Here is a 20,282-nt window from a genome sequence, read left to right as displayed (position 1 = left end):
CATATGTGGTGCCCTCCCTCCCTCTACTGTGTAGAAACCTATATGGCACAGGTCATATTCTACACATGATTTTTTTTTTTAATGTCAATTTGTAGGACATGCTTGTGAACTATGCAGGGCCGTCTTTAGCAGATATGGCGCTGGGGTGCAAATATCTGCCCAGCGCCCCCAAATTACTACGGATAGTGTTGGGGTGGCCGTAGCTGCGCACTGCCAGCCATTGGGGGGCGCAACTCTCCTCCGTGTCGCTGCGGGAGAGTGATCCCCGCAAAGGCTTGGGAGGGAAGCTGTACACCTGCCAGCCTTATGGTTGGTGGGGCGCAGCTGGCAGGCGTGCAGGGAAAGGGGAGGCCACTGGCAAAGCCGCACAGCTCCCCCACTTGCTGTGCCCCTGAGAGGCCCTGGCGCGATGCACCACTAAGCCCTATGGGAAAGACGGCTCTGGAACTATGCCCGTATAAAGACTCCAAGTTACATGGGAGGATAGCTGGAAGAGCATGAATGAGACTCATAATCTCAGGGTTGTGGTCTTGAGCCCCACGTTGGACGAAAGATCCTGCATTTGCAGGAGTTTGGACTAGATGACTCTTGTGGTCCCTTCCAACTCTGCATTTCTCTGATGTTCTGCATACAGCGCTTTGTGAGCATGCAGAAATGCCCTCAAGTGCATGCAAGGTTGTTCAGCAGAGGTTATTTCTTTTGGGCCAACATCTTCAAACCTCTTTCTCCAGAGTAATCAAAATGAAATATGTAGGACTGCTGTTGTATTGGTGTTTGGCAAGATATCCAGGACCTTTTAAAGCCTTTTCATTAATTGTTGTTAGTTCTAAATAATGACTGAGGAGGCTGCAGTACAACACAAGTTGGGTGTGCTTAAGTCCATTTGTTTCAGTGGGTTTCAGCATATTTTAGTTGTTGGGTTGTGGCCTAGTATGTGGTGAAAAGATTAGTTTGCCCAAATACAGACCTTGGGCAAACTGCCAAGTTCCACTGCACAATCCTGTGCCTATTTACTAAGAAGTAAGTCCCACCATCTTCAATGGGGCTTCCTTCCTAGGTCAGTGTGTTTAAAATTGCAGCCTCAGGCTTAGGCCAGTTTGAATCTGGATAGCATCATATTTTAGAACTTTTTCTGGGACTGTTTTCACACTGCTTTCTCTTGGGGTTGTTTCCAAATAGCTTCCTTCCTCTGATGGGAAATGAATCCTACCACTACTAGAGGAAGGCAACTTTTGGATCCAGCTGCAACACTCATGTGCAGACACATGAATATATGTACACACACACACACGTTATACTGAGCTGATTATCTTGTTTGGAACTTGGCACATTTTATAAACAGTTCCTTCTTGTGAACTAAAAGGTAATTGTTACTGTAATAAAAGTATATGCTTCGTTCTACAAGGGATTGACAGGCCCTGATGGATCCCCAGGCCGTGCTGGTCCAAAAGGACAAAAGGTAAGTTTAAAATCCATTATTAAGTTTTCTTTCAGTTTTTTGGCCTCAGGACTTTTTAACAGGACTTTTGTATTTTGATTTTGTTCTGTGAACTGCCCTAAGACCTCCTGGTATAGGGCGGTATAAAAACAACAACAACACAGCCGCAAATATCTAAAGATACTTACTAGCTGTTGATTAGTGATTTTAATATTATGGAATATTATGGAAAGTTCCCCACTATGTCCCCCTACCCCCAACATGAACACTTATTCTTCTGCTCACTATATAACTGGTTTTAGACCCTCCCAGATAATATACATTTTACTTTTTGCAGGGTGAACCCGGGTTGCCTGGAGGCCGTGGACTGCCTGTACGTAATAGATTTTTATATAGTATCTATTTTAAAAAATCAATACTATGAATTTCTTTTCAGCTTTAGAACAGTAAAACAAAGGCAAGAGGAAAGCAGAGTGGGGGAGGGGAGAACCAACCCTCTACTTTCATAATCCCTGAGGGAGTTTCCAGTCAGACTAAAATAACACAAGAGCATAGAAAGTAGAACTTCTATCTTGAAATCAGTAGAGAGCAGATTTAATTTCTTCACCGCCTTAGCCTTTATATGCCAACCTTCAGAAACTGGCCTTTAAAAACAACCTCTGTAGTATTTCATGTTCGAAATTGCTTGTGCTGACAAGATCAGGGGATTTTCTGATGAGGATCCGAAGGACCTTGTCCAGAGTTCTGGGAAGGGGCTTTTAAAAAAGCCCCTCAGGCTATTAAAAAAGACCCTGATCATTGGAAGTTGGTATGGACTCCCCCAGAAAAGAAGTATTATCAGCATGAAAAGCTGTGCTTGGAAAGGAAAACTGGCAGCCATTCTGTTCATAGAAACAGGAGCTATTAAGCTATTGTCAGGTCCTATTTACAGATTGGCCTTATCATGATGGTGTTTTTTATTTTTATTATTTTATTTATACCATGCCCATCTGACAGGGTTGCCCCAGCCACTCAGGGCAGAATGTTATACTTGTGCCATAGTCTTCACCCAGGAGCTCAGTGTTAAACTCCTTCCTTCAATTCTGTATCCACCACAACCCTGTGAGGTAGGCAAGTCTGAGAGAATGTGGCAAGCCAAATATCACCCAGTGAACTAATGGCTGAGTGAGGATTTGAACTAGGGCCTTCCATCTCCTAATCCGACACCTTAACTGCGCCACATGGGTGTTCATGTGGGCTTTACCTTGCCTTTATATTTGAACTGTACACACACACATATTAGAGAGAGAGGAATCCAAAGAGTTCTTTGTGTGAGTAGAAAGTGTTTCTGTGCACAAGGAGAAAGGAGCTGAACAAAAATGGCCTTGGTGCAGAGTTAAAAAACAACAACTCACCCTTTATATTCCCCTGCCCCACCCATTTTCAAGTCATCGACCAGCATATTCAGGAGGGCTGGGAATGGGTTGCAAAATATACAGAAACAAATTAAGTATACATCAAACACTAGTTTACAATATATGAAAACTAATAGAAGATGAATCAAAACATTTATAGGATGTGAACTCCTGTGCAATGTAAACAGACACTTCTTAAACTGCAGAACTGAGGAGCCACCAATAACAAGGCCTTCCTATGTTGTGCAAACCAATGGGAGTGTTCCTCCCATTTCAAATATGTTCGCCTTTCTTTGGAATTGCGGCAAAGGAAAGGTTGAAGTCAGCTTCCCTATGTGCCACAGTACTGATCCTGCTTGGGGTCCCATGCAGCAACTATTTGCATAACAATAGGTGCACACACTGCATTAACAATAACACGCTGAAACACCATGTTTAGTTTGACCTTCAGAAACTGCAAAAATTGAAACCAGAACCCTGTAACTTCTTATGACTTCTGTTTCTTTCCAGGGGTGGAGGAAGGGGGGTGCGGTGGCTGTGGGCCACCCCCAGTGTTACCACTGGGGGGGGGGACAAAATGCCAGGCGGCACTTTCTGTGGGGCCTGTAGCATGCCCAAGCCACTGCGTCTGGTTTGGGCATGCACAGGCTCCGCGCTGGCCCCACGGTCTGCCCACTGCCTCCCCGCCAGCTGTAGGGCGGCTGAGTGGGAGGAGGCAAGCAGACTCTGGAGGGCCTGCAGTGCGCCCCGCCCCTTCCTCCACCACTGGTTTTTTTCTATTCTATTTAATATCATTTACATACAGATTACTACCTAATTAAAATATATATGCCTAAAAAATCACTGTGGCTTCCAACGAACATTAAAACAATAGAATGAAACAAGGGCATTGTATGTATTTAAAGAAGGCAAAGGGACCAAAATAACCTTAGTGAGTCTTAGGAGAACATTCACTAATAACACTTGCTCAAAAGTGTTCAGGGTGGCATTGCTGCATTCCTTACGAGCCTTTGTTTGTTTGTTTTAAACAAAATAAATGATACATGGAGATGTGGATAAATAGGAAAGCATGCTACTGCTGTGAGAGAAATGTTACCGACAGCAGTAACATGAGTGCAATACTGTTTGTTCATAATGAAAGCAAATTACTGTTGTTTGATAGAGGGCAAAATTAAAGGTGGCTGATGAGAAGGTTCCTACAGATGCCGGTTTCCTGGTGGAACGATTTAGCAGAGCATGTGGCGAATGATTGCACAGAATAGCTTGTTATAGCTGCTAATTTAAGCAAACTGAGTAGAAGAAAGTCACCCTGCATTTCATTACTTGGGGAATCAGAATAACAAAAAGAGAAACCAGTGGAGATGCAATATAACACCGAGACATTTTAGGAAAGATCCAAGCTAGGGATCTTTGGGGGTGATGTTAGCATATCCTGCACTGCCACCAGCTAGGCCTCACCGTCAGTCACCCAAAGGAGAGATTTCTCGTTTAAAAGGTTCTGATGTACAGCCTGGCACTCAGCTAGGCCTAATGACCACCACAGACATCAACTTAATTATCTCCAGTGCCTATGCAATCCAACACTATGTGACTGGGAGTGGCCACCGGGACCACATGACACCGGTTCTGAGAGATCTGCATTGGCTCCCAGTACGTTTCCGAGCACAATTCAAAGTGTTGGTGCTGACCTTTAAAGCCCTAAACGGCCTCGGTCCTGTATACCTGAAGGAGCGTCTCCACCCCCATCGTTCAGCCTGGACACTGAGATCCAGCGCCGAGGGCCTTCTGGCGGTTTCCTCATTGCGAGAAGTGAGGTTACAGGGAACCAGACAGAGGGCCTTCTCAGTAGTGGCGCCCACCCTGTGGAACACCCTTCCTTCAGATGTGAAGGAAATAAACAGCTATCCTATCTTTAAAAGACATCTGAAGGCAGCCCTGTTCAGGGAACTTTTTAATATTTAATGCTGTATTGTTTTTAACACTTGATTGGGAGCCGCCCAGAGTGGCTGGGGAAACTCAGCCAGATGGGCGGGGTATAAATTATTTTTATTATTATCCTCCCCCCAGCATCAGGGCAGGACCCTGAGTTACCAGAAGATATTCAATTCAATTCAAATTTATTTACGGCTATTAGCCCATAAAATATGTACAAACATAAAAGCACAGAAGCATAAAAAACCAATACATCTAACAACAGAAGGGGAACACCAAGATGCAAGGGTGGGTCATTGAGCAATGACAAATAACAGCTTGGGGCCCGGAAAGATCCAAGGGATGGTTCACAGAAAAAGGAGAACTGGAGACGAGATCCATCATGCACTCTCATCATAACTGTCCGATTAGTTTTTGTTGTTGTTGTTGTTTTTCGGTGGTTTTTGTGTGTGAGATAACCGCATTCAGGAATCTCGCCACCTGCAGAGTTACAGAAGGATCTGTATCCTGCAAAAGCAGTGCGGCATGTGACTCAACAGGCCTGCCAACCAAGCGCAGTAAAGCAGGACCCAGGAATTTAGTCCTAGCTATGCTATGTAAGGGACAGTTGAACATTATATGTGGAAGAGATTCAACTGTTTTCCCGTCACACTCGCATAGCGGAGACACCAAACCCTTGGAAAATCTGTGGCTCAGCAGGTTCGATGGAAAAACATTGAACCTTGCACGAATAAATGCAAGTCGTAGTACAGATGGTACAGAATAAATGCAAATGTGGTACAGATGAAAGAGATGACATGTATGATGGAAGGCCAAGTGGTGGGGTTATTCCGTGATACCTGGGGGAGCAGACACCCCCACCCCTGGAGAGGTTGTGTTGATTTTCAATGTCTGCTAATCTTTGCTCGATAAGGCTTTTGGCTGAGCGTAGGTTCATCTTTAAGGAGTCTGCTGGGGAAATTCCGATGCTCAGAAGTTTAGCATGGATTTTTCCTACCCACGGGTTAACAAAGTCATCCCGCCAGAGGCACTGAAAGAGGTAATGGTCGGGAAGCCTATGCCAGCTGGACAGCCAATAGCCACAGACTCGCTTCCAGATGACCGTCTCTAAAGATGCAATCCCTAACTCCAGATGTATGGCTGCGTTGCTCACACACATGGGGAGTCACCAGAAGATAATGAAGGCAGTGGCAATTGCAGTTGCCTCACCTAGTGCTTCTCTTCATAGCTCCAGGCTGAATGAGTACTGGGTGACTGGAGCTGTCTTGCTTCCTGCGCTGCCACCTCCCTACCATTGACCGTCATGGCTGTTGCCCCGCTACCACCCGTCTTTGTGCTCTGAGGCGAGGCCAACCACAGGGCTCCTTTCCCAGGGCCACCTCCCTGCTGCCAGCAGAACGGCCCTATAGGTTCCCTTACCCAGCTTCTTGAAACCGTGCATCTCCGCAAACTTGAACAGAACATTACTTGCCCCTTTGGAAAACGTGTGCACTTCTGTTTCCTAGCATCGTTATGGCAGCGGCATTGAGCTTTAGAAATGTTAAGTTGTACCTTTAAGCCTAGATTAATCTATAAAGAAAATGGCTGGAATTGTTCTTTTAATTAAAAAAAGGTTCTCTAAAATAATGATTGACCTATTACAGGGAGCATCTACCTCAAAAGTAGTAAGCTTAAAACTTCATGAAATTGCTATCCATCCTAAATACCCAGAGAGCTAAAAATAATGCTTTCATTATTCCACAGTTTGGAGGGGGTGGAATCCATCTTGTTATTTGTTCTCTCATTTTATTGTTGGAGTGCTATGAAGTCTGAATATACTAAAAAACTAAAATGTGCTATATTTTTTCCCTTCAGGGTAAAGGTATTCCTGGATCTCTAGTAAGTAGATATTACCAACTATCAGTAGCATAATAAAATACACTTTATCTTCAATGCAATAGGTCTATTGCTAATATTTTAAAAAAACAACCTCTTAAGGTCTGTTTAGAAAGCCATTTATTCCTTAGATAAGGGTGGCTGTTTATAAAGAGTTTAATTAAATCAATGTATTTTCAAATGTAGGGTCCTCCTGGTATTGCAGGACTTCCTGGTGAAGTGGGCAGAGTTGGGCCACCTGTGAGTATATATCACTGCATATTTTTTAAAAATCACTGATCTAAATTTTCATGTTAACTAATTAAATTCCCATACTAATTATGCATGTTTAGGAACGATGTATATGAAGGCTAACCACGTTTACCTTGAAATAAGGGCTGGATAGCATGGTGAAAAACTTCCCAAATGGTGTATGCGACTGGGCACGCAAATGGATTTCCATGCGGAGATTTAACTGCATGGTGGTTACTTTTCAAGATTCTGAGTGGTTTTGTATGTAAAATAGGGGCTTTAGTGATGGTGAACGGAGCATGAGGCATCTTTAGTTATTTAATAGCTGCTATCATCTCTGAGCACTTCAGTAATAGAAATTACCATCCCATATCTTTTCGATGTACTTCTTTTATGAAAGAAACAAGGGATATAGATTACTGTAGCCTCTGTTCCTCCTGTCATGTAAAACTACTTTTATATTCTGTGAACTTAGAGTTTTCTAGAACTCTGAACTTAACCACATTGTAAATGGTCTCCTCTGTGATTGCTATAGCCTTATTTACAAAGAAGGCCAGAACAAATATCAGTTATGCAGCTCACTGATATACACTTGTGCCACCTTCAAACTATTTAGGGTGATCCTGGAAAGAGAGGCCCTTCTGGAGTGCCAGGCCCCCCCGGCCCGATGGTAAGTTCGAGATACTCATTTTATTATACATTTATTAAAATGTCTGTTTCCCCAACTCTTTCGAAGTGTGGAGGCATGTTTCTGTGGGTTAGCAGTAGCATTACTTTGTTGTGACATTCCCTCCAGTGGTCACAGTTCACCTGGTACGGTACTGAATTTCAAAGCCTTCTGAGTAAAAGGAGTACAAGAGACTTCTTTTCATATGTGTTTCCATTTATGCTGGTGGAAGCGGGAGGCGAGGTCTGGGATCATGCACTGTTTCTGGTACAGAAGATGCCCTGCTTCACCAGAGAATACACTCTTAGAGTTTGACGAGCCATTTCACAAGATTTCAGGGAGGTCTCAACATCCACCCTTCTAAGTTGTGATTTGTTCTCTAGCAGTGTTGGAGGATATACAGATAACGGCCTATTTGTGCGGAGGTTATGTTCCTGATCTCCCCACCCCCACCCCACACATCAGCAGAGCATGCATGAGCTTATTCCGTCCCGTTCTGCCCCCTTTCCAGCCAATTCCAGGTCACCGTGATACGTGGTTGCATATCAGTTGGACATGCGTAGATCTGTTGTTGCCTGTACTATGCTCTTTGTACAGGTAACAGGGTAGATTGACAGGTCTGCTTGCAATCTCAGTCAGGTAACAGTCCATATGAAATCCACTCCTTTTAATCAGTTTGCCTTTATGTTTGGTTACCTATCTACACGGCAAGGCAAAATAAATAGATAAATAGAAAGGTTGAGCTCTTTTACAAGGTCACATTCCAAGTGCATATTCTCCTTTGAGAAAGAGGTTGCAGAATGTCTCTTAACAAATGCACAAATTAAACACCCAGTGAGGACCCACCTTGCTTAAATGTGGTGCATTTTGGCATACAACCCATTGCTTTTAAAAAGAGAAATCGTATGAATGTGTAGAAATGTCTGTCTACCTATCCATCCACCCACCCACCCACCCAGACGTAAAGAAGTGCTCTTCTTTATGTCTTCATCAGAGAATACAAATGGCTTTTGAGGGTGGGGAACAATGTGGATTGCTGAAATCAGAAAGTTGAGGGCTGTGTTGAATCTGCCTTTTGTTCATTTTCCTGTTATGCTATGCCTTTAAAACCAAAAAACCAAAAACTGTTCTATTAAATCTCCTTCAGGGAACAGTTGGACTTCGTGATGGAGATCCACTGGTAAGATACTTATTTTACCTTTTTGGATGAAAAAAATGCTTTTCTGTAATAGTTTCTCATCCTTAACTCAGCTTTTGGGTTTTCTCTCCCCCACTCCCAGTGTCCCAATTCTTGTCCACCTGGCCGATCAGGATATGCTGGGCTAATGGGCATGAAGGTAAGAGAACTGGTCTTCTTGAATATGTTGTAAATGTGGATGCATATTGAATACGTTGAGTTGTAGGAATGGAAGGCAGCACACAGAAGCCATCTTTCTTTTCCCCTCCTCCCATTCTGAAGCCCACCGTGTACCCCCTGAAAAGACCTTCAGAAGATTGGGGGGGGGGCCCTGCTGACCACCATAGGCTTTGCTATACATGGGGCTGTAGTGGCAAGAGGAAATCACCCAAAGTCAGGAGGAGGGATCTTGTGGGAGCCTGAGACATAAAATTTTTTAAAGATGGTGATTGTTTAAACCTACTAATTAAACAGGGCTTTGCTCTTATGCTTTAGGGTCACAAAGGAGTAAAAGGAGAGGCTGGTGAACCAGGAAAACAAGGCCATAAGGTAAATGAAATAGAATACTAGGTTAAAATGATTTGGAAAGCCAATGGTTGAAAGAGGAATCATGTTTAATTTTGTTATGCTTTTAACAAACGAAAAGAACAGTAGCTTTCCTCTTAGATTTATTTCCCCACTATTGCCACAGCACTTTTTTCTGTTTTAATCCCAAACAGCTTTGATGTCTTCTCCAAATAAGGCAGTTTCTGCATGGACTTCCCTTCTGTGTAAAATATGTTTTGTGTACTGCACATAGGCCATATGAGTTGCAAGTACACATTGATCAATAACACTAATAAATAGTGCACACTCTCTCTTACAGGCTGAGGCCACAATCCTGACCTCATTTACATGGGAGTAAGCCCAATTGAATTCAGTTCAACTTACATCTGAGTAGACATGATTAGGTGTTAGAATGTTCTATAAACTAATTTGTTATTATTTGTACTTATTTAGGGCGAGGAAGGTGAACAAGGAGGAGTAGGTGATGTTGGCACTCAAGGCCCACCAGTAAAGTATTTCCTTTTAATTAGCTTTTTATTCGCATTCTGTTATCTCTAATGTACAGATGTGAGAAATTGTACTATTTATTCCTTTAATCCACCTGCAAAAGATTCATTTCCAGCTGTTCAAACCAGGTGTGAACTGACACATTGAGATGACACAAATCACAGCTATGTAGTCCTTTTTTAAAAATTATCATATGTTTAGATCTTTCCCGTCTGTTTTTGTTACGTAATGTTCAGTAGCTAGGGCTTTTTAATTCTTGATTTTATTAAAAGTAAACTATCTTTAAAATCTACGTGCCTAAAATGAGAAGCACTTCTTATAATCAAGATCTGAAAAGGTCTTTTAAAAAAAGAAGTATATTATCCAAGGAAATGCGGTATGAAAATTTGCATATATAGGATAACTCCACTGCGCAAAACTGCATACTTACAATAAATTTTGCATTTCAGGGACCTCAAGGGTTAAGAGGTATAACTGGCATAATGGGACCCAAAGGTGACAAGGTAAGTAATAGCAACGATGCCTTTATCATTTTAAATGATAACTTTATCATTTTAAAGCACAGGGGTGCTACCCCACAACACTGTCTGCCACTGCCTGGTACAGTGGGAGAAGACTCCTGTCAACCCCCAATAAACTAGGTGGACCAAGAATCCATCTTTAGAAATGGAAAGCAGAATAGCTTATTGTCCATATGTGGTCTCCTCTTTAGCCTGTCAACTCTCTGGCACACGTGGATCTCATTTTCAGAATACCAAATGTAGGAATGAAAATCACGGGAGACGAGTAGTAGGTGTCATGTGAGAGGCGTCTGCCGGGAAAACCACGGGAACTCTCTTTTATTGAATATTACAAACATTGCCACAGGTGTGGTTGTGGCTGATTGGTTGATACAAACACAAAGAAACTCATTGCCTATTGGTTAATGCAAATGCAAGGCGGGAATTACATGTGAGGGGTGGGAATTACATGTGAACATTAATCACCGGTAGATTAAAGGCTGGGAAACGAGGTTGGGACTAGACAAGCATGAAACCTGACAGGCATGATTGATCATAACATGAAAGAATACAATAATCAAGTTCTATAAATGTGGTAAGCTATGCATGGAGTACAAGTCACCATGAACTTAAGGGAATGTCTTGGTGTTTGGAGCAGGTTCGTACAGTGTGTGCAGAAACAGAGAGAAGATTATAAGCGAGACTTCCCAGAATGCAAGAGAAAAGAAGCAATACTTCCCATAGCAAGACTTCCCATAAGGCCACAGTTATGCATAGAAAGAGATGCAATGCTTCCCTATAATGCAACAGTTATGTGCAGAGGGAAAACATATGTGCAGAAGGAAAACTTCCCTTTAACCAAATTTACCTTTCTGATTTTCAGAGGTGTTCAGAGGTGTCCTTGAATACTTTGAATCTTTTATTGACCAAGAATGAAACACTATTATTATAGCCAGCGTACTTATTTTATTGACTCACCAGAATTGCTATTTACTATTACCCTTCCCATTTACTCATGTTGCTACATCAGATTAAATGTGTATATAAAGGCTTTTTCCGATGTACCGCTTCTTGAGTACATTACACATTCTCTTCTACTATTGCTGTTTCTTTTTGCTTGCAATTGTCTCATCTGTAAAGCATTCTTGCAGCAGTTCCATAAAGGACAATATATTTTGGTTCAATTCACTATAATTCTGTAGAATAGCACACTCATATGTTACGTGCAGGGCATTGAGAAATAGTTGAAGACCGAAATGACCTGCAGTGGAATATATTCAGAGGAACGGATCAATTGCTGCCCAGCATGATCCAACAGAGGCGCAAAGGTTCAGTGTGATTTTGATGCAGACTTTACTTTTGCAGCGTGATTACCACTTTTCTGTGGTTAACTCCCAGGTTGCATTGGTAATCTCTGAATTTTGAAATCACATGTGTTGCTAGATCTGATGGAGATAGATCGCTGGCATCATAACAAGCTTTCATGCCATGGATCACAGCATGAAGAAAGACCCATATGTTGTGGAACATCTTTATAAAGACTAGTGGAGTATAGTTCCACAGTAACAACTGCATAACAAATCCTTGGTGGTCATTCCAGCTCTTGACCTCAGATGTAAAGAATTGAGGGTTGGAACAAAATAATGGCAACTGTGAAGCTGCTGTCTACCCCATTAGCCTCAATAGAAAATACATGTGAGTGCAGAATATTTTAAAGCTTTTTATATCTTAATAATCCTTTGGTTGTTTGTTTTTACTGTAGGGTGCTCGGGGTCTTGATGGTGATCCTGGTCCCCGGGGTCTTCCTGGGCCCCCGGTAAGTTTCTTTGTCTTATCAGCAAGACCTCTAAGGAGGATTCACAATTAAGCACATCAGGGCGGCTACCCTAGCATTCACATTTCAGGAGTGCCTATCTCAGTTTTCATTCTTTTAAAAAAACCTCCATACGGTAAATCTCAATCTCTTGTTCCCAGGCACATGAGTTTGGCGTGTGTGGGGGAATTGGCTGGCCTGTAGTAATAAATATATTAAATAATGTAAAGATTGTCAGGATACCAAAGTATTACTCGCCCACAGATGTGGCTGCATACTCTGTCACTGCATGATTCATTGCTTTTTTCTTTTCCTTTTTGCTACCAGCCTCTGCTGGGAATGAGCTGTTGTTCTGCTGACTGTTCAGTATAGCTAATTGGATCATTCAGTTATTCCTGATGGGAGGGATTGTGGCACATTGGTAGATCACATGCTTTGTATTCAGGGAGTTCCAGGTTCAAACCCTGGCATTTCCAGGTAGGGCTTGGGTCGACTGCTGCCTGAAACAGTGGAGAGTTGCTCCTCATCACTGTCGCAGTGGTGAGCTGGATGGACCAATTGTCCGACTCAGTACAGTGGTACCTCATTTTCGAATGTCTCCTTTGACAGACATTTCGGTTTTCAAACACCGAAAACCCGGAAGTAAATGCTTCGGTTTTTGAATGTGCCTCAGAAGTTGAACATGCCTCACGGCTTCCGCTTAGTGCAAGATCCTGAGGCCTAGCTGTCGGCTTTTGGGTTTTCGGTTTTTGAACGTTCCAGAACTCAAAACGGTCTTCCGGAACAGATTGCATTCAAAAGCAGAGGTACCACTGTATCAGGAAGCTGCCTACATTCCTGGGTTGATGCAGAGATAAAACAGAATTTCCCATTCCCAGAGGAGGATCACCTGCTGTACCTCTGCATGTCATTACACTTGGCTCACCTCCTTCCAGTCCAGAGGTACTCTCAGAATAGTGTCTCACACAGAAACAGAGTGGTGCACAAGTGCTGTGATGGGAGAAGTGAGGTCAGCCGGAGCCCCTCATGATCTTAAATTGGGGCCATCTTTTATAAAGTTAGTTATTACCACATGGGATTTTCATACAGTCTATGAAACATCAAATTCAATTTTCTCTGTTCTTCAAGAAGATAGCAAGAATGAGTTTTCAGTAGTATGAAACATACTAAACAAATATAAACACAATATTTAAGGTACTCCCAATGTTTGTGATGCATAAGTATAAAATGATGATGGATATTTTGTATAAAATAAGATAACATTGTCTTTTATGTCTTCACATGTAAACGTAACCATTTCATGATTGGCTTATTGTTTCAGTTGTGTTTTATATTATGAGCCCTATTTCACCTAGGAAATCCTTACTGAGGGTGCAGTAAAACTCCTGGAGCAATTGACACATAGCTAAAGAAGACCAGAATTCCAAAGCCCTACTTTCTGTCTGTCTGAATGATTTCTAGGCTGTCTTTCAATGTAAAACTCCCACGGCGGTATGCAATCAATAATTTAAAAAGTAACAGTAAAATAGTGTACAAAACAAATATATAAGCACAGAAACTACAGCCATAAAAACTAATAAAATCTAGTAGAGTTGCCATAAAACCAGAAACAGTTATCAAACATGCTGAAATAGCTACTCAAATAAAAAGCAAAACATATTTGTTTGCCTCCCAAAGAACAAAAGGTTTAGTGGCTGGCAAATTTCCCTGAGGAAGTCTTTTATATATATAGATGTGCTTCCCCCGTATGCATTTATAAGCTTTTGGGATTTACAGTAAGCTAAAGATTGGCTTGGCTTTGATATTTCCCCCCTTGTCCAAGAATGAGGGACAATGACACACAATCAATTCACCCTTGTCTAAGAAATGGCCCTTCTTGACCTGTTATCTTGAGGCTTACATCATAATATGCAGTTACAGTAACTCTTTAGAAACATGGGAATTTACCTTGCCTTTAGCCATCATCATTCACATAACTTTTATTTAATTATGACAAGGAATTGCCAGTTAATGTGCTTAACATTTCTTTGCAGGGCGTTCAAGGACAAAGAGGTTCATTGGGGGAGGCAGGCCCCAAAGGCGAAAGAGTGAGTTCTTATTGAGTTCCAGTGGATGACTAAGTAATAATGTACCATTGATACCACAAAACTACCAGGCCCTCTGCCTGGTTCCCTGTAACCTCACTTTTCTCAGTGAGGGAACTGCCGGAAGGCCCTCAGAGCTGGACCTCAGTGTCCAGGCTGAAGGATGGGGGTGGAGATGCTCCTTCAGATATACTGGGCTGAGGCCGTTTAGGGCTGTAAAAGTCAGCACCAACACTTTGAATTGTGCTCGGAAACGTACTGGGAGCCAATGTAGATTTTTCAGGACCTGTGTTATACGGTCTTGGCAGCCACTCCCAGACACCAGTCTAGCTGCCACATTCTAGATTAATTGTAGTTTCTGGGTCACCTTCAAAGGTAGCCCCACGTAGAGCACATTGCAGTAGACCAAGCGGGTGATGACTAGATAACTAAGGGCCTTGTTTCCATACAATGCGAGCCTGACGTTGGGCCTTGGGCTCGAACACTTCCCATTCTCCTCCCCTCCTCCCATGCCACTGGAAAGAGGTATAAACAGCAATTCAATTTCACTTTCTATGATTTCTGGCTTGTTAGATGTGAAGCAGAAATTGTGGTGTAAAATGAACTCGGTTACAAAACAACTCAACTTCAAGCCATGGGTTAGGAAATTAGTTTGTTTTAATAAAGTAGAATTTATTTTCAACCACAGTTTCTGTTTTATATGTAGCAACAAGCTTGGAATCATGGAAAGGGAATAATAAAATTGTAGAGTTGGAAGGGACCAGAAGGGTCATCTGTTTCAATTCCCTGCAATGCTGGAATCATTTGCCCAATGTTGGGCTTGAACCCATGACTCTGGGATAAAGACTCTTGTGCTCTACTGACTGAGCTATCTCCAAGCACAAATGTATTTCTCTTCCAAGTGGAGAGAGGAAGGGGTGTCCTTGACCACGTAGCATTACATGTGAATTGCCCCATTGTGTGCACAAACATCGAAATAAAATGGGAATAAGGTAGTTTAATGCTAATACACTTGACTTAAGTTATTCGAGAGGAGGCATTCACCTTGCTTCATTCAAGTGTGTGTCCCTTAATATGACTATAATGCTCAATATGCTTTAATTTTCTTCCTTTTTCTTAGGGTCCTGAAGGTGTTAGAGGAATTAGTGGTCTTCCTGGGCCTAAAGGAGAAAGTGTACGTATAGTGTGATTATTATTAATCGTAGCATTTGTAATTTACATTGCTATCATGTATTATGAAACAAGTGTGATTTACATAATGGCAACGTATTACAGAAGATGTTACTTCTTTCTCAAGGGCTTACCGGGAGTTGATGGCCGTGAAGGGATCCCTGCCATGCCAGGAACAAAGGTACTTAATTCACCGTGCTGTTTAATTTATATTTTCAAAACGAACTGCTCACTTCCATATTGTGTGGATTAGGAGCGAAAATCACAGAGAATCAGTGCAGATTAGGTGAACTGATAGAGAACAGAACTATTAATTATGATTAGCGATATTATCTCTCTGGGTCCTGCATATCCAGAGGCAATAACGGTGACTGGTGTCTCGAAAGAGTAAGAGTCTGCCTCATCAAGTTGCTCCTAATACGGTGTCTCTTGACCCCACCCACAACTCCTCCCACCTTCCCTATACCAGCTCTGCCAATGGAAGCTCCTCCTCCCATGCCAGTGGGCGCCATGATGATAGCTAAGTGGAACTTCTGTGAGAGGTGTAGGCAACCTTTGGCCCTACCATTGTTGGTGAACTGTTAACTCCCATCAGAACTAGCAGACATGGTCATTGGCCAGGGAAGATGAGAGCTGTACTGCAGACTGTGCTCAGCTAGGACCACCAAGTTTAAGGGAGTGTCCTGTGTTCTGGCACTTTGGTCTAACCAGCAGCTACCTCCTTATGTTCTAACGGAGCAGTCAAATGCCAAATTACCACTTGTGTCACACATGCATGAAAGGAATCCTTTACACATATGCCTCCACCAATTAACACACCCACTTATTTCCCATTTAATTAAGGTAATTCATTGCTAACATTCATTTCCCTTCATATTGAAATGCCCAATTTTCTCCCCTTGATTGTACATGGCAGCTCTCCAGTCTTTGGAGTTTGCACACAGGGCTGCCTCATGGGAAGCCATGTCCTTAGTGAGCCCCAGATGTCGATGCTGTGCAAGACGCCAAACCAGTCAGATCTCCACTTAAAGAGGTAGGACATGCAGAAAGCAAAAGTGTGCTAGTTAAATGTTATGAATGAGCCACTTTTGTCAATGGTGAGCCAGTCTGCTTCTGCTCCTACTGCATCTTCATGAAGAATACGACAGTCACTCAAGTTGCACCTAGCATTATCTGTGGGTGTAAGCAGAGAGCAAACCTTATTTGCCTCTTTTGTGCACCCATGCTGGCTGGCTGGGGACGCGGGTGGTGCTGTGGGTTAAACCAAAGAGTCTAGGACTTGCCAATCAGAAGGTCAGCGGTCCGAATTCCCGCGACGGGGTGAGCTCCCGTTGTTCAGTCCCTGCTCCTGCCAACCTAGCAGTTCGAAAGCACGCCAAAGTGCAAGTAGATAAATAGGTACCACTCCGGCGGGAAGGTAAACGGCATTTCCGTGTGCTGCTCTGGTTCGCCAGAAGCGGCTTAGTCATGCTGGCCACATGCCCTGGAAGCTGTATGCCGGCTCCCTCAGCCAATAAAGTGAGATGAGCGCTGCAACCCCAGAGTCGGTCACGACTGGACCTAATGGTCAGGGGTTCCTTTACCTTTTTCCTGGCTGGTTGAGTCTTTTGGTTAACTCCCAAGTACTATCAAGTTGTTAACAACCAGAACAACAGGGATATTACATTCCCATAAGTTAGCAGTTTGGAAAAGGATGCCACAGTATTTTTTTAAAAAAAGATACTAACTTGTTCGTTTGGGCTTTTTTTCTGAATAGCAAACAAGCAGACAGTTTGTACTACAACGGTTTTCATTTGATTGATGCAAACGTTTCCTTCCAGGGTGAACCAGGAAAACCAGGCCCTCCAGGTGATATAGGAGTTCAGGGACTGCCAGTAAGTATTCTGTGCACTTTAAATGTAAAACATAGTTAAATTTCCAAGCCAGACCGAAGCTTATTAAGCCTTCATTTTCTGTAATGACAGGAATAGTGAGAGTCTGGGGGGAACCATGAGGAGCGGAGCCTTTAAAAATTAGGGTGTAGGTAGCATGATTCAGTTTTGCTGGGATGATCCTGTTTGTGTTAATTGCATACGTAAAGGGTAAGTTCCAGGATTGTCATGGAAGCTTTAGAGGGCACCCAAGCTAGGAAGCTAGATTAAAATGTTGATATCTCTCTTTAAGAGAATAGAGCATGCCCACTTCCTCACCATTTCACCAAGGTGCAGCCCCGCCATGCTGTCTCCCACTGCTCCACCCAGATACAACTAAATCTAGTGCCGCCTATGCAACATGACGACATCATCCCTGCAAGCATATTATGGCTGTGCTGAAGTGTATGTCAAAGACTGTTTGGCTCCTGAGGTTTTCCTACATCTTTTGTAATGTATAGCATAGATTAGTTGCATGTACTACTATCAAAATTTGTTATTTTCCTTATTCAGAAGACCACTTTACCACAATCTCTCGCTCGCTCTCATTCCAATTCCTTGTGCCTCACTATATTCCTAAGGTGGGATGAAACCATAAGGAAACCAATAGATCAATCAAATAAGATAGTTGCTGTTGCGGAAAACTGGGCTCTGGTATGAAAATCAATGCGTTTTCATAGCATGCTTTTAGGAACCAACTTAAGCATGTGCTTAAAGAGTATTCCATGTCCTTTGGAGGGGGAAGGTTAATTATGTTGGCACTAGTTTGGGGTGTTTTTTAAAATGGATTTTGGCTCTGTTGAGACATGCTTGTAAAAGGTCCAATATAATTCACTTGATGACATAGCTTGGCAAAAAGAAACAGTTCCCAACACTACGGGAGATACTCCTCCAATGCAGACTAGAATTGCCTGAGGGAGCAAGGAATATTTTAAGGCAATGTGTTTTCTTTGTTTTGTTTTAGGGTTTACCAGGGTCTCCAGGAGCAAAAGGTGTTGCTGGACCACAGGTAAAGTATTCTAGGCAATCTGGGAAAGATTCCAGATGTATTTTTTAATAATTACTCCACTCTTGTGGCTAATTCTCCTTGTCTCCCAACAGGGTAATGCAGGTCCTCCTGGGATACCTGGTTTGATGGGGAATTCGGGTAAACCTGTAAGCTCCTTTTTTTCTCCAGTTTCATTTTATTTTTTAATAACACTTGCACATTTTGTGCAGAATCAGTTTTAAAGCACGTTCTGTTCTTGTAATCGTGTTAAACAGGGAGAACAGGGGCCACAGGGAGAAAAAGGGCCCATCGGACCCAGAGGCCCATCGGTAAGTACTTGTTCTGCTCTATCTTTAGGTTCTGGGATTTCAGTTATAGGACAGTGGTGCAGGAGACAAGGTCTGCACAAAAGCCGCTTGTGTTATTTGCCTGTGACGTAAACTCTTTTAGCTTTCACATCAATTTCTTCCAGTCCCAAATTAGTTGTTCACATTTGCCGAGTGATAATACAAATAAACTCAGCCCGATATTCTGTAGTGAGTTAAACACTCCAGCCAAAACCATGAAACATGTAAGTAGAATTATATATGATAAGCTGAACACTAGTCTACAGATCCACGTCATGCAGAGCTTTCATGGTCCGTAGAGGGACTGAAGACCCTTACACACTATGCCAGAAGTTGTGGGGTTCTTTTTGGTTCTTCTGTTGTGAACTGAGGATGAATTTCAGCTGCACTGCATGAGGTCTTAGCCATTGTTTATGACATAATGGAAGCCTGACATTTCTTGGAACCCTCTCAAGAACCTGTCCCTGGGTCAACCTAAGGGTCAACTAAGAGTCAACCTCTCAGCTACACCACCGTGTCCAGACTTCATTCAAAATGTTTGGTGCGGCTACCTACTGTGTTAGACAGAGAAATAGGGTGCCCCTTTTATATTTTATTACCCCATGAAATAATAATATATACATTATCCTATATATTGGACATAATACATATATGTTTAATTATGCATTAATCATTTACGCCATGAATATCCTTGAATATACTAGTATCTATAATTTTACATAATACATAACTGTTTATTGTACATAATATTATGTACCATATGACTATTAAATATGTATTATTAGCTCATTTATCTGATTTAAGAACGTTATGTCTATCATGCATTATTGTAAACACTCATGGATGTCCATAAATCACTACCATCCATAATCTTACATTCAGACATTACCTGAAATATCTCTCGTCAACATGGAAGTGCATTTTACACCTGGTTATTTATTAATCTGGCATATCACATGAGAATCATCAGCCCCTGTATATAAGGCTGTATATAAGTATCACGTCCATACTTGTGGGCCATGGCTTGATCCAAGGTAGGTTGAAACAGGAGCACCTCTACCATGCAAATGTATGGTACAAGATTAAGAAATGGGTCCTCAAAGGCATGTTTGGGTTAAAAGTGGGTTCTGGGCCTGAAAAGGTTGAAGATACTTGATCTACACTAAACACAAAGGGTGAGATACATTTCTTTGGAATCCACATAGACCAATACACAGGCACATTTTCAAACCTAGTATGCAAGTGTTGTTCTAATGAAAACCACTTTCTGGAATACATTCTAGTAACATCACAGGTTCACTAAATGGTGTTATATAATCCTCCCTGCCAGGACTGTTAATACAGGCTTGCAGCAGGGATTCTTCTTACCCAAATGAAGAAAGGCGATGGGGGATAAAAAGTGAAGTATACTTAAGGACACAGTGCACTATTCCTGAACACAGAACACTGAAAATGTGGCAGTGGATTTGGGGAATACTGCTTGCCATTGTGCTCCATGCAAAACTGAGTTGCATAGAGTAATAACTACCAAAGTCAGCTCTGGCTAGTGACACAATAACTTGATATATATTTTTTTCAGAAAAACTCTTTATTTGCAAAAATTGCAAACTGTTGGTGGCTTTGAGCAGAACTTGTTTAGATATACTTGGCTATTTCCCAAATTCCTTTCTCTAAACTGATGCCGGTCTGAATGTTTTTGGACA

General features: G+C 42.3%; 1 protein-coding gene across 6 annotated transcripts in view; it reads left to right on the top strand.

Moving 5' to 3' along the window:
- COL9A1 (collagen type IX alpha 1 chain) overlaps window positions 1–20,282 on the top strand; it is a 93,152-nt gene that overhangs the window by 49,413 nt on the left and 23,457 nt on the right. For all 6 annotated transcript variants that reach the window (XM_083730156.1, XM_083730155.1, XM_083730159.1 and 3 more), the window contains 18 exons: window positions 1,406–1,459; window positions 1,776–1,811; window positions 6,619–6,642; window positions 6,826–6,879; window positions 7,487–7,540; window positions 8,685–8,717; window positions 8,818–8,874; window positions 9,210–9,263; window positions 9,714–9,767; window positions 10,217–10,270; window positions 12,030–12,083; window positions 14,114–14,167; window positions 15,285–15,338; window positions 15,462–15,515; window positions 17,155–17,208; window positions 18,209–18,253; window positions 18,346–18,399; window positions 18,508–18,561. In XM_083730156.1, the coding sequence (XP_083586282.1) occupies window positions 1,406–1,459; window positions 1,776–1,811; window positions 6,619–6,642; window positions 6,826–6,879; window positions 7,487–7,540; window positions 8,685–8,717; window positions 8,818–8,874; window positions 9,210–9,263; window positions 9,714–9,767; window positions 10,217–10,270; window positions 12,030–12,083; window positions 14,114–14,167; window positions 15,285–15,338; window positions 15,462–15,515; window positions 17,155–17,208; window positions 18,209–18,253; window positions 18,346–18,399; window positions 18,508–18,561 (897 nt within the window). The remainder of the gene's footprint in view (window positions 1–1,405; window positions 1,460–1,775; window positions 1,812–6,618; window positions 6,643–6,825; window positions 6,880–7,486; window positions 7,541–8,684; window positions 8,718–8,817; window positions 8,875–9,209; window positions 9,264–9,713; window positions 9,768–10,216; window positions 10,271–12,029; window positions 12,084–14,113; window positions 14,168–15,284; window positions 15,339–15,461; window positions 15,516–17,154; window positions 17,209–18,208; window positions 18,254–18,345; window positions 18,400–18,507; window positions 18,562–20,282) is intronic.

Source organism: Podarcis gaigeae, assembly GCF_964106915.1.
Source record: "Podarcis gaigeae genome assembly, chromosome: 3".
In the NCBI taxonomy this organism is placed as follows: Eukaryota; Metazoa; Chordata; class Lepidosauria; order Squamata; family Lacertidae; genus Podarcis; species Podarcis gaigeae.
This window is presented reverse-complemented; position numbering and strand designations above follow the sequence as displayed.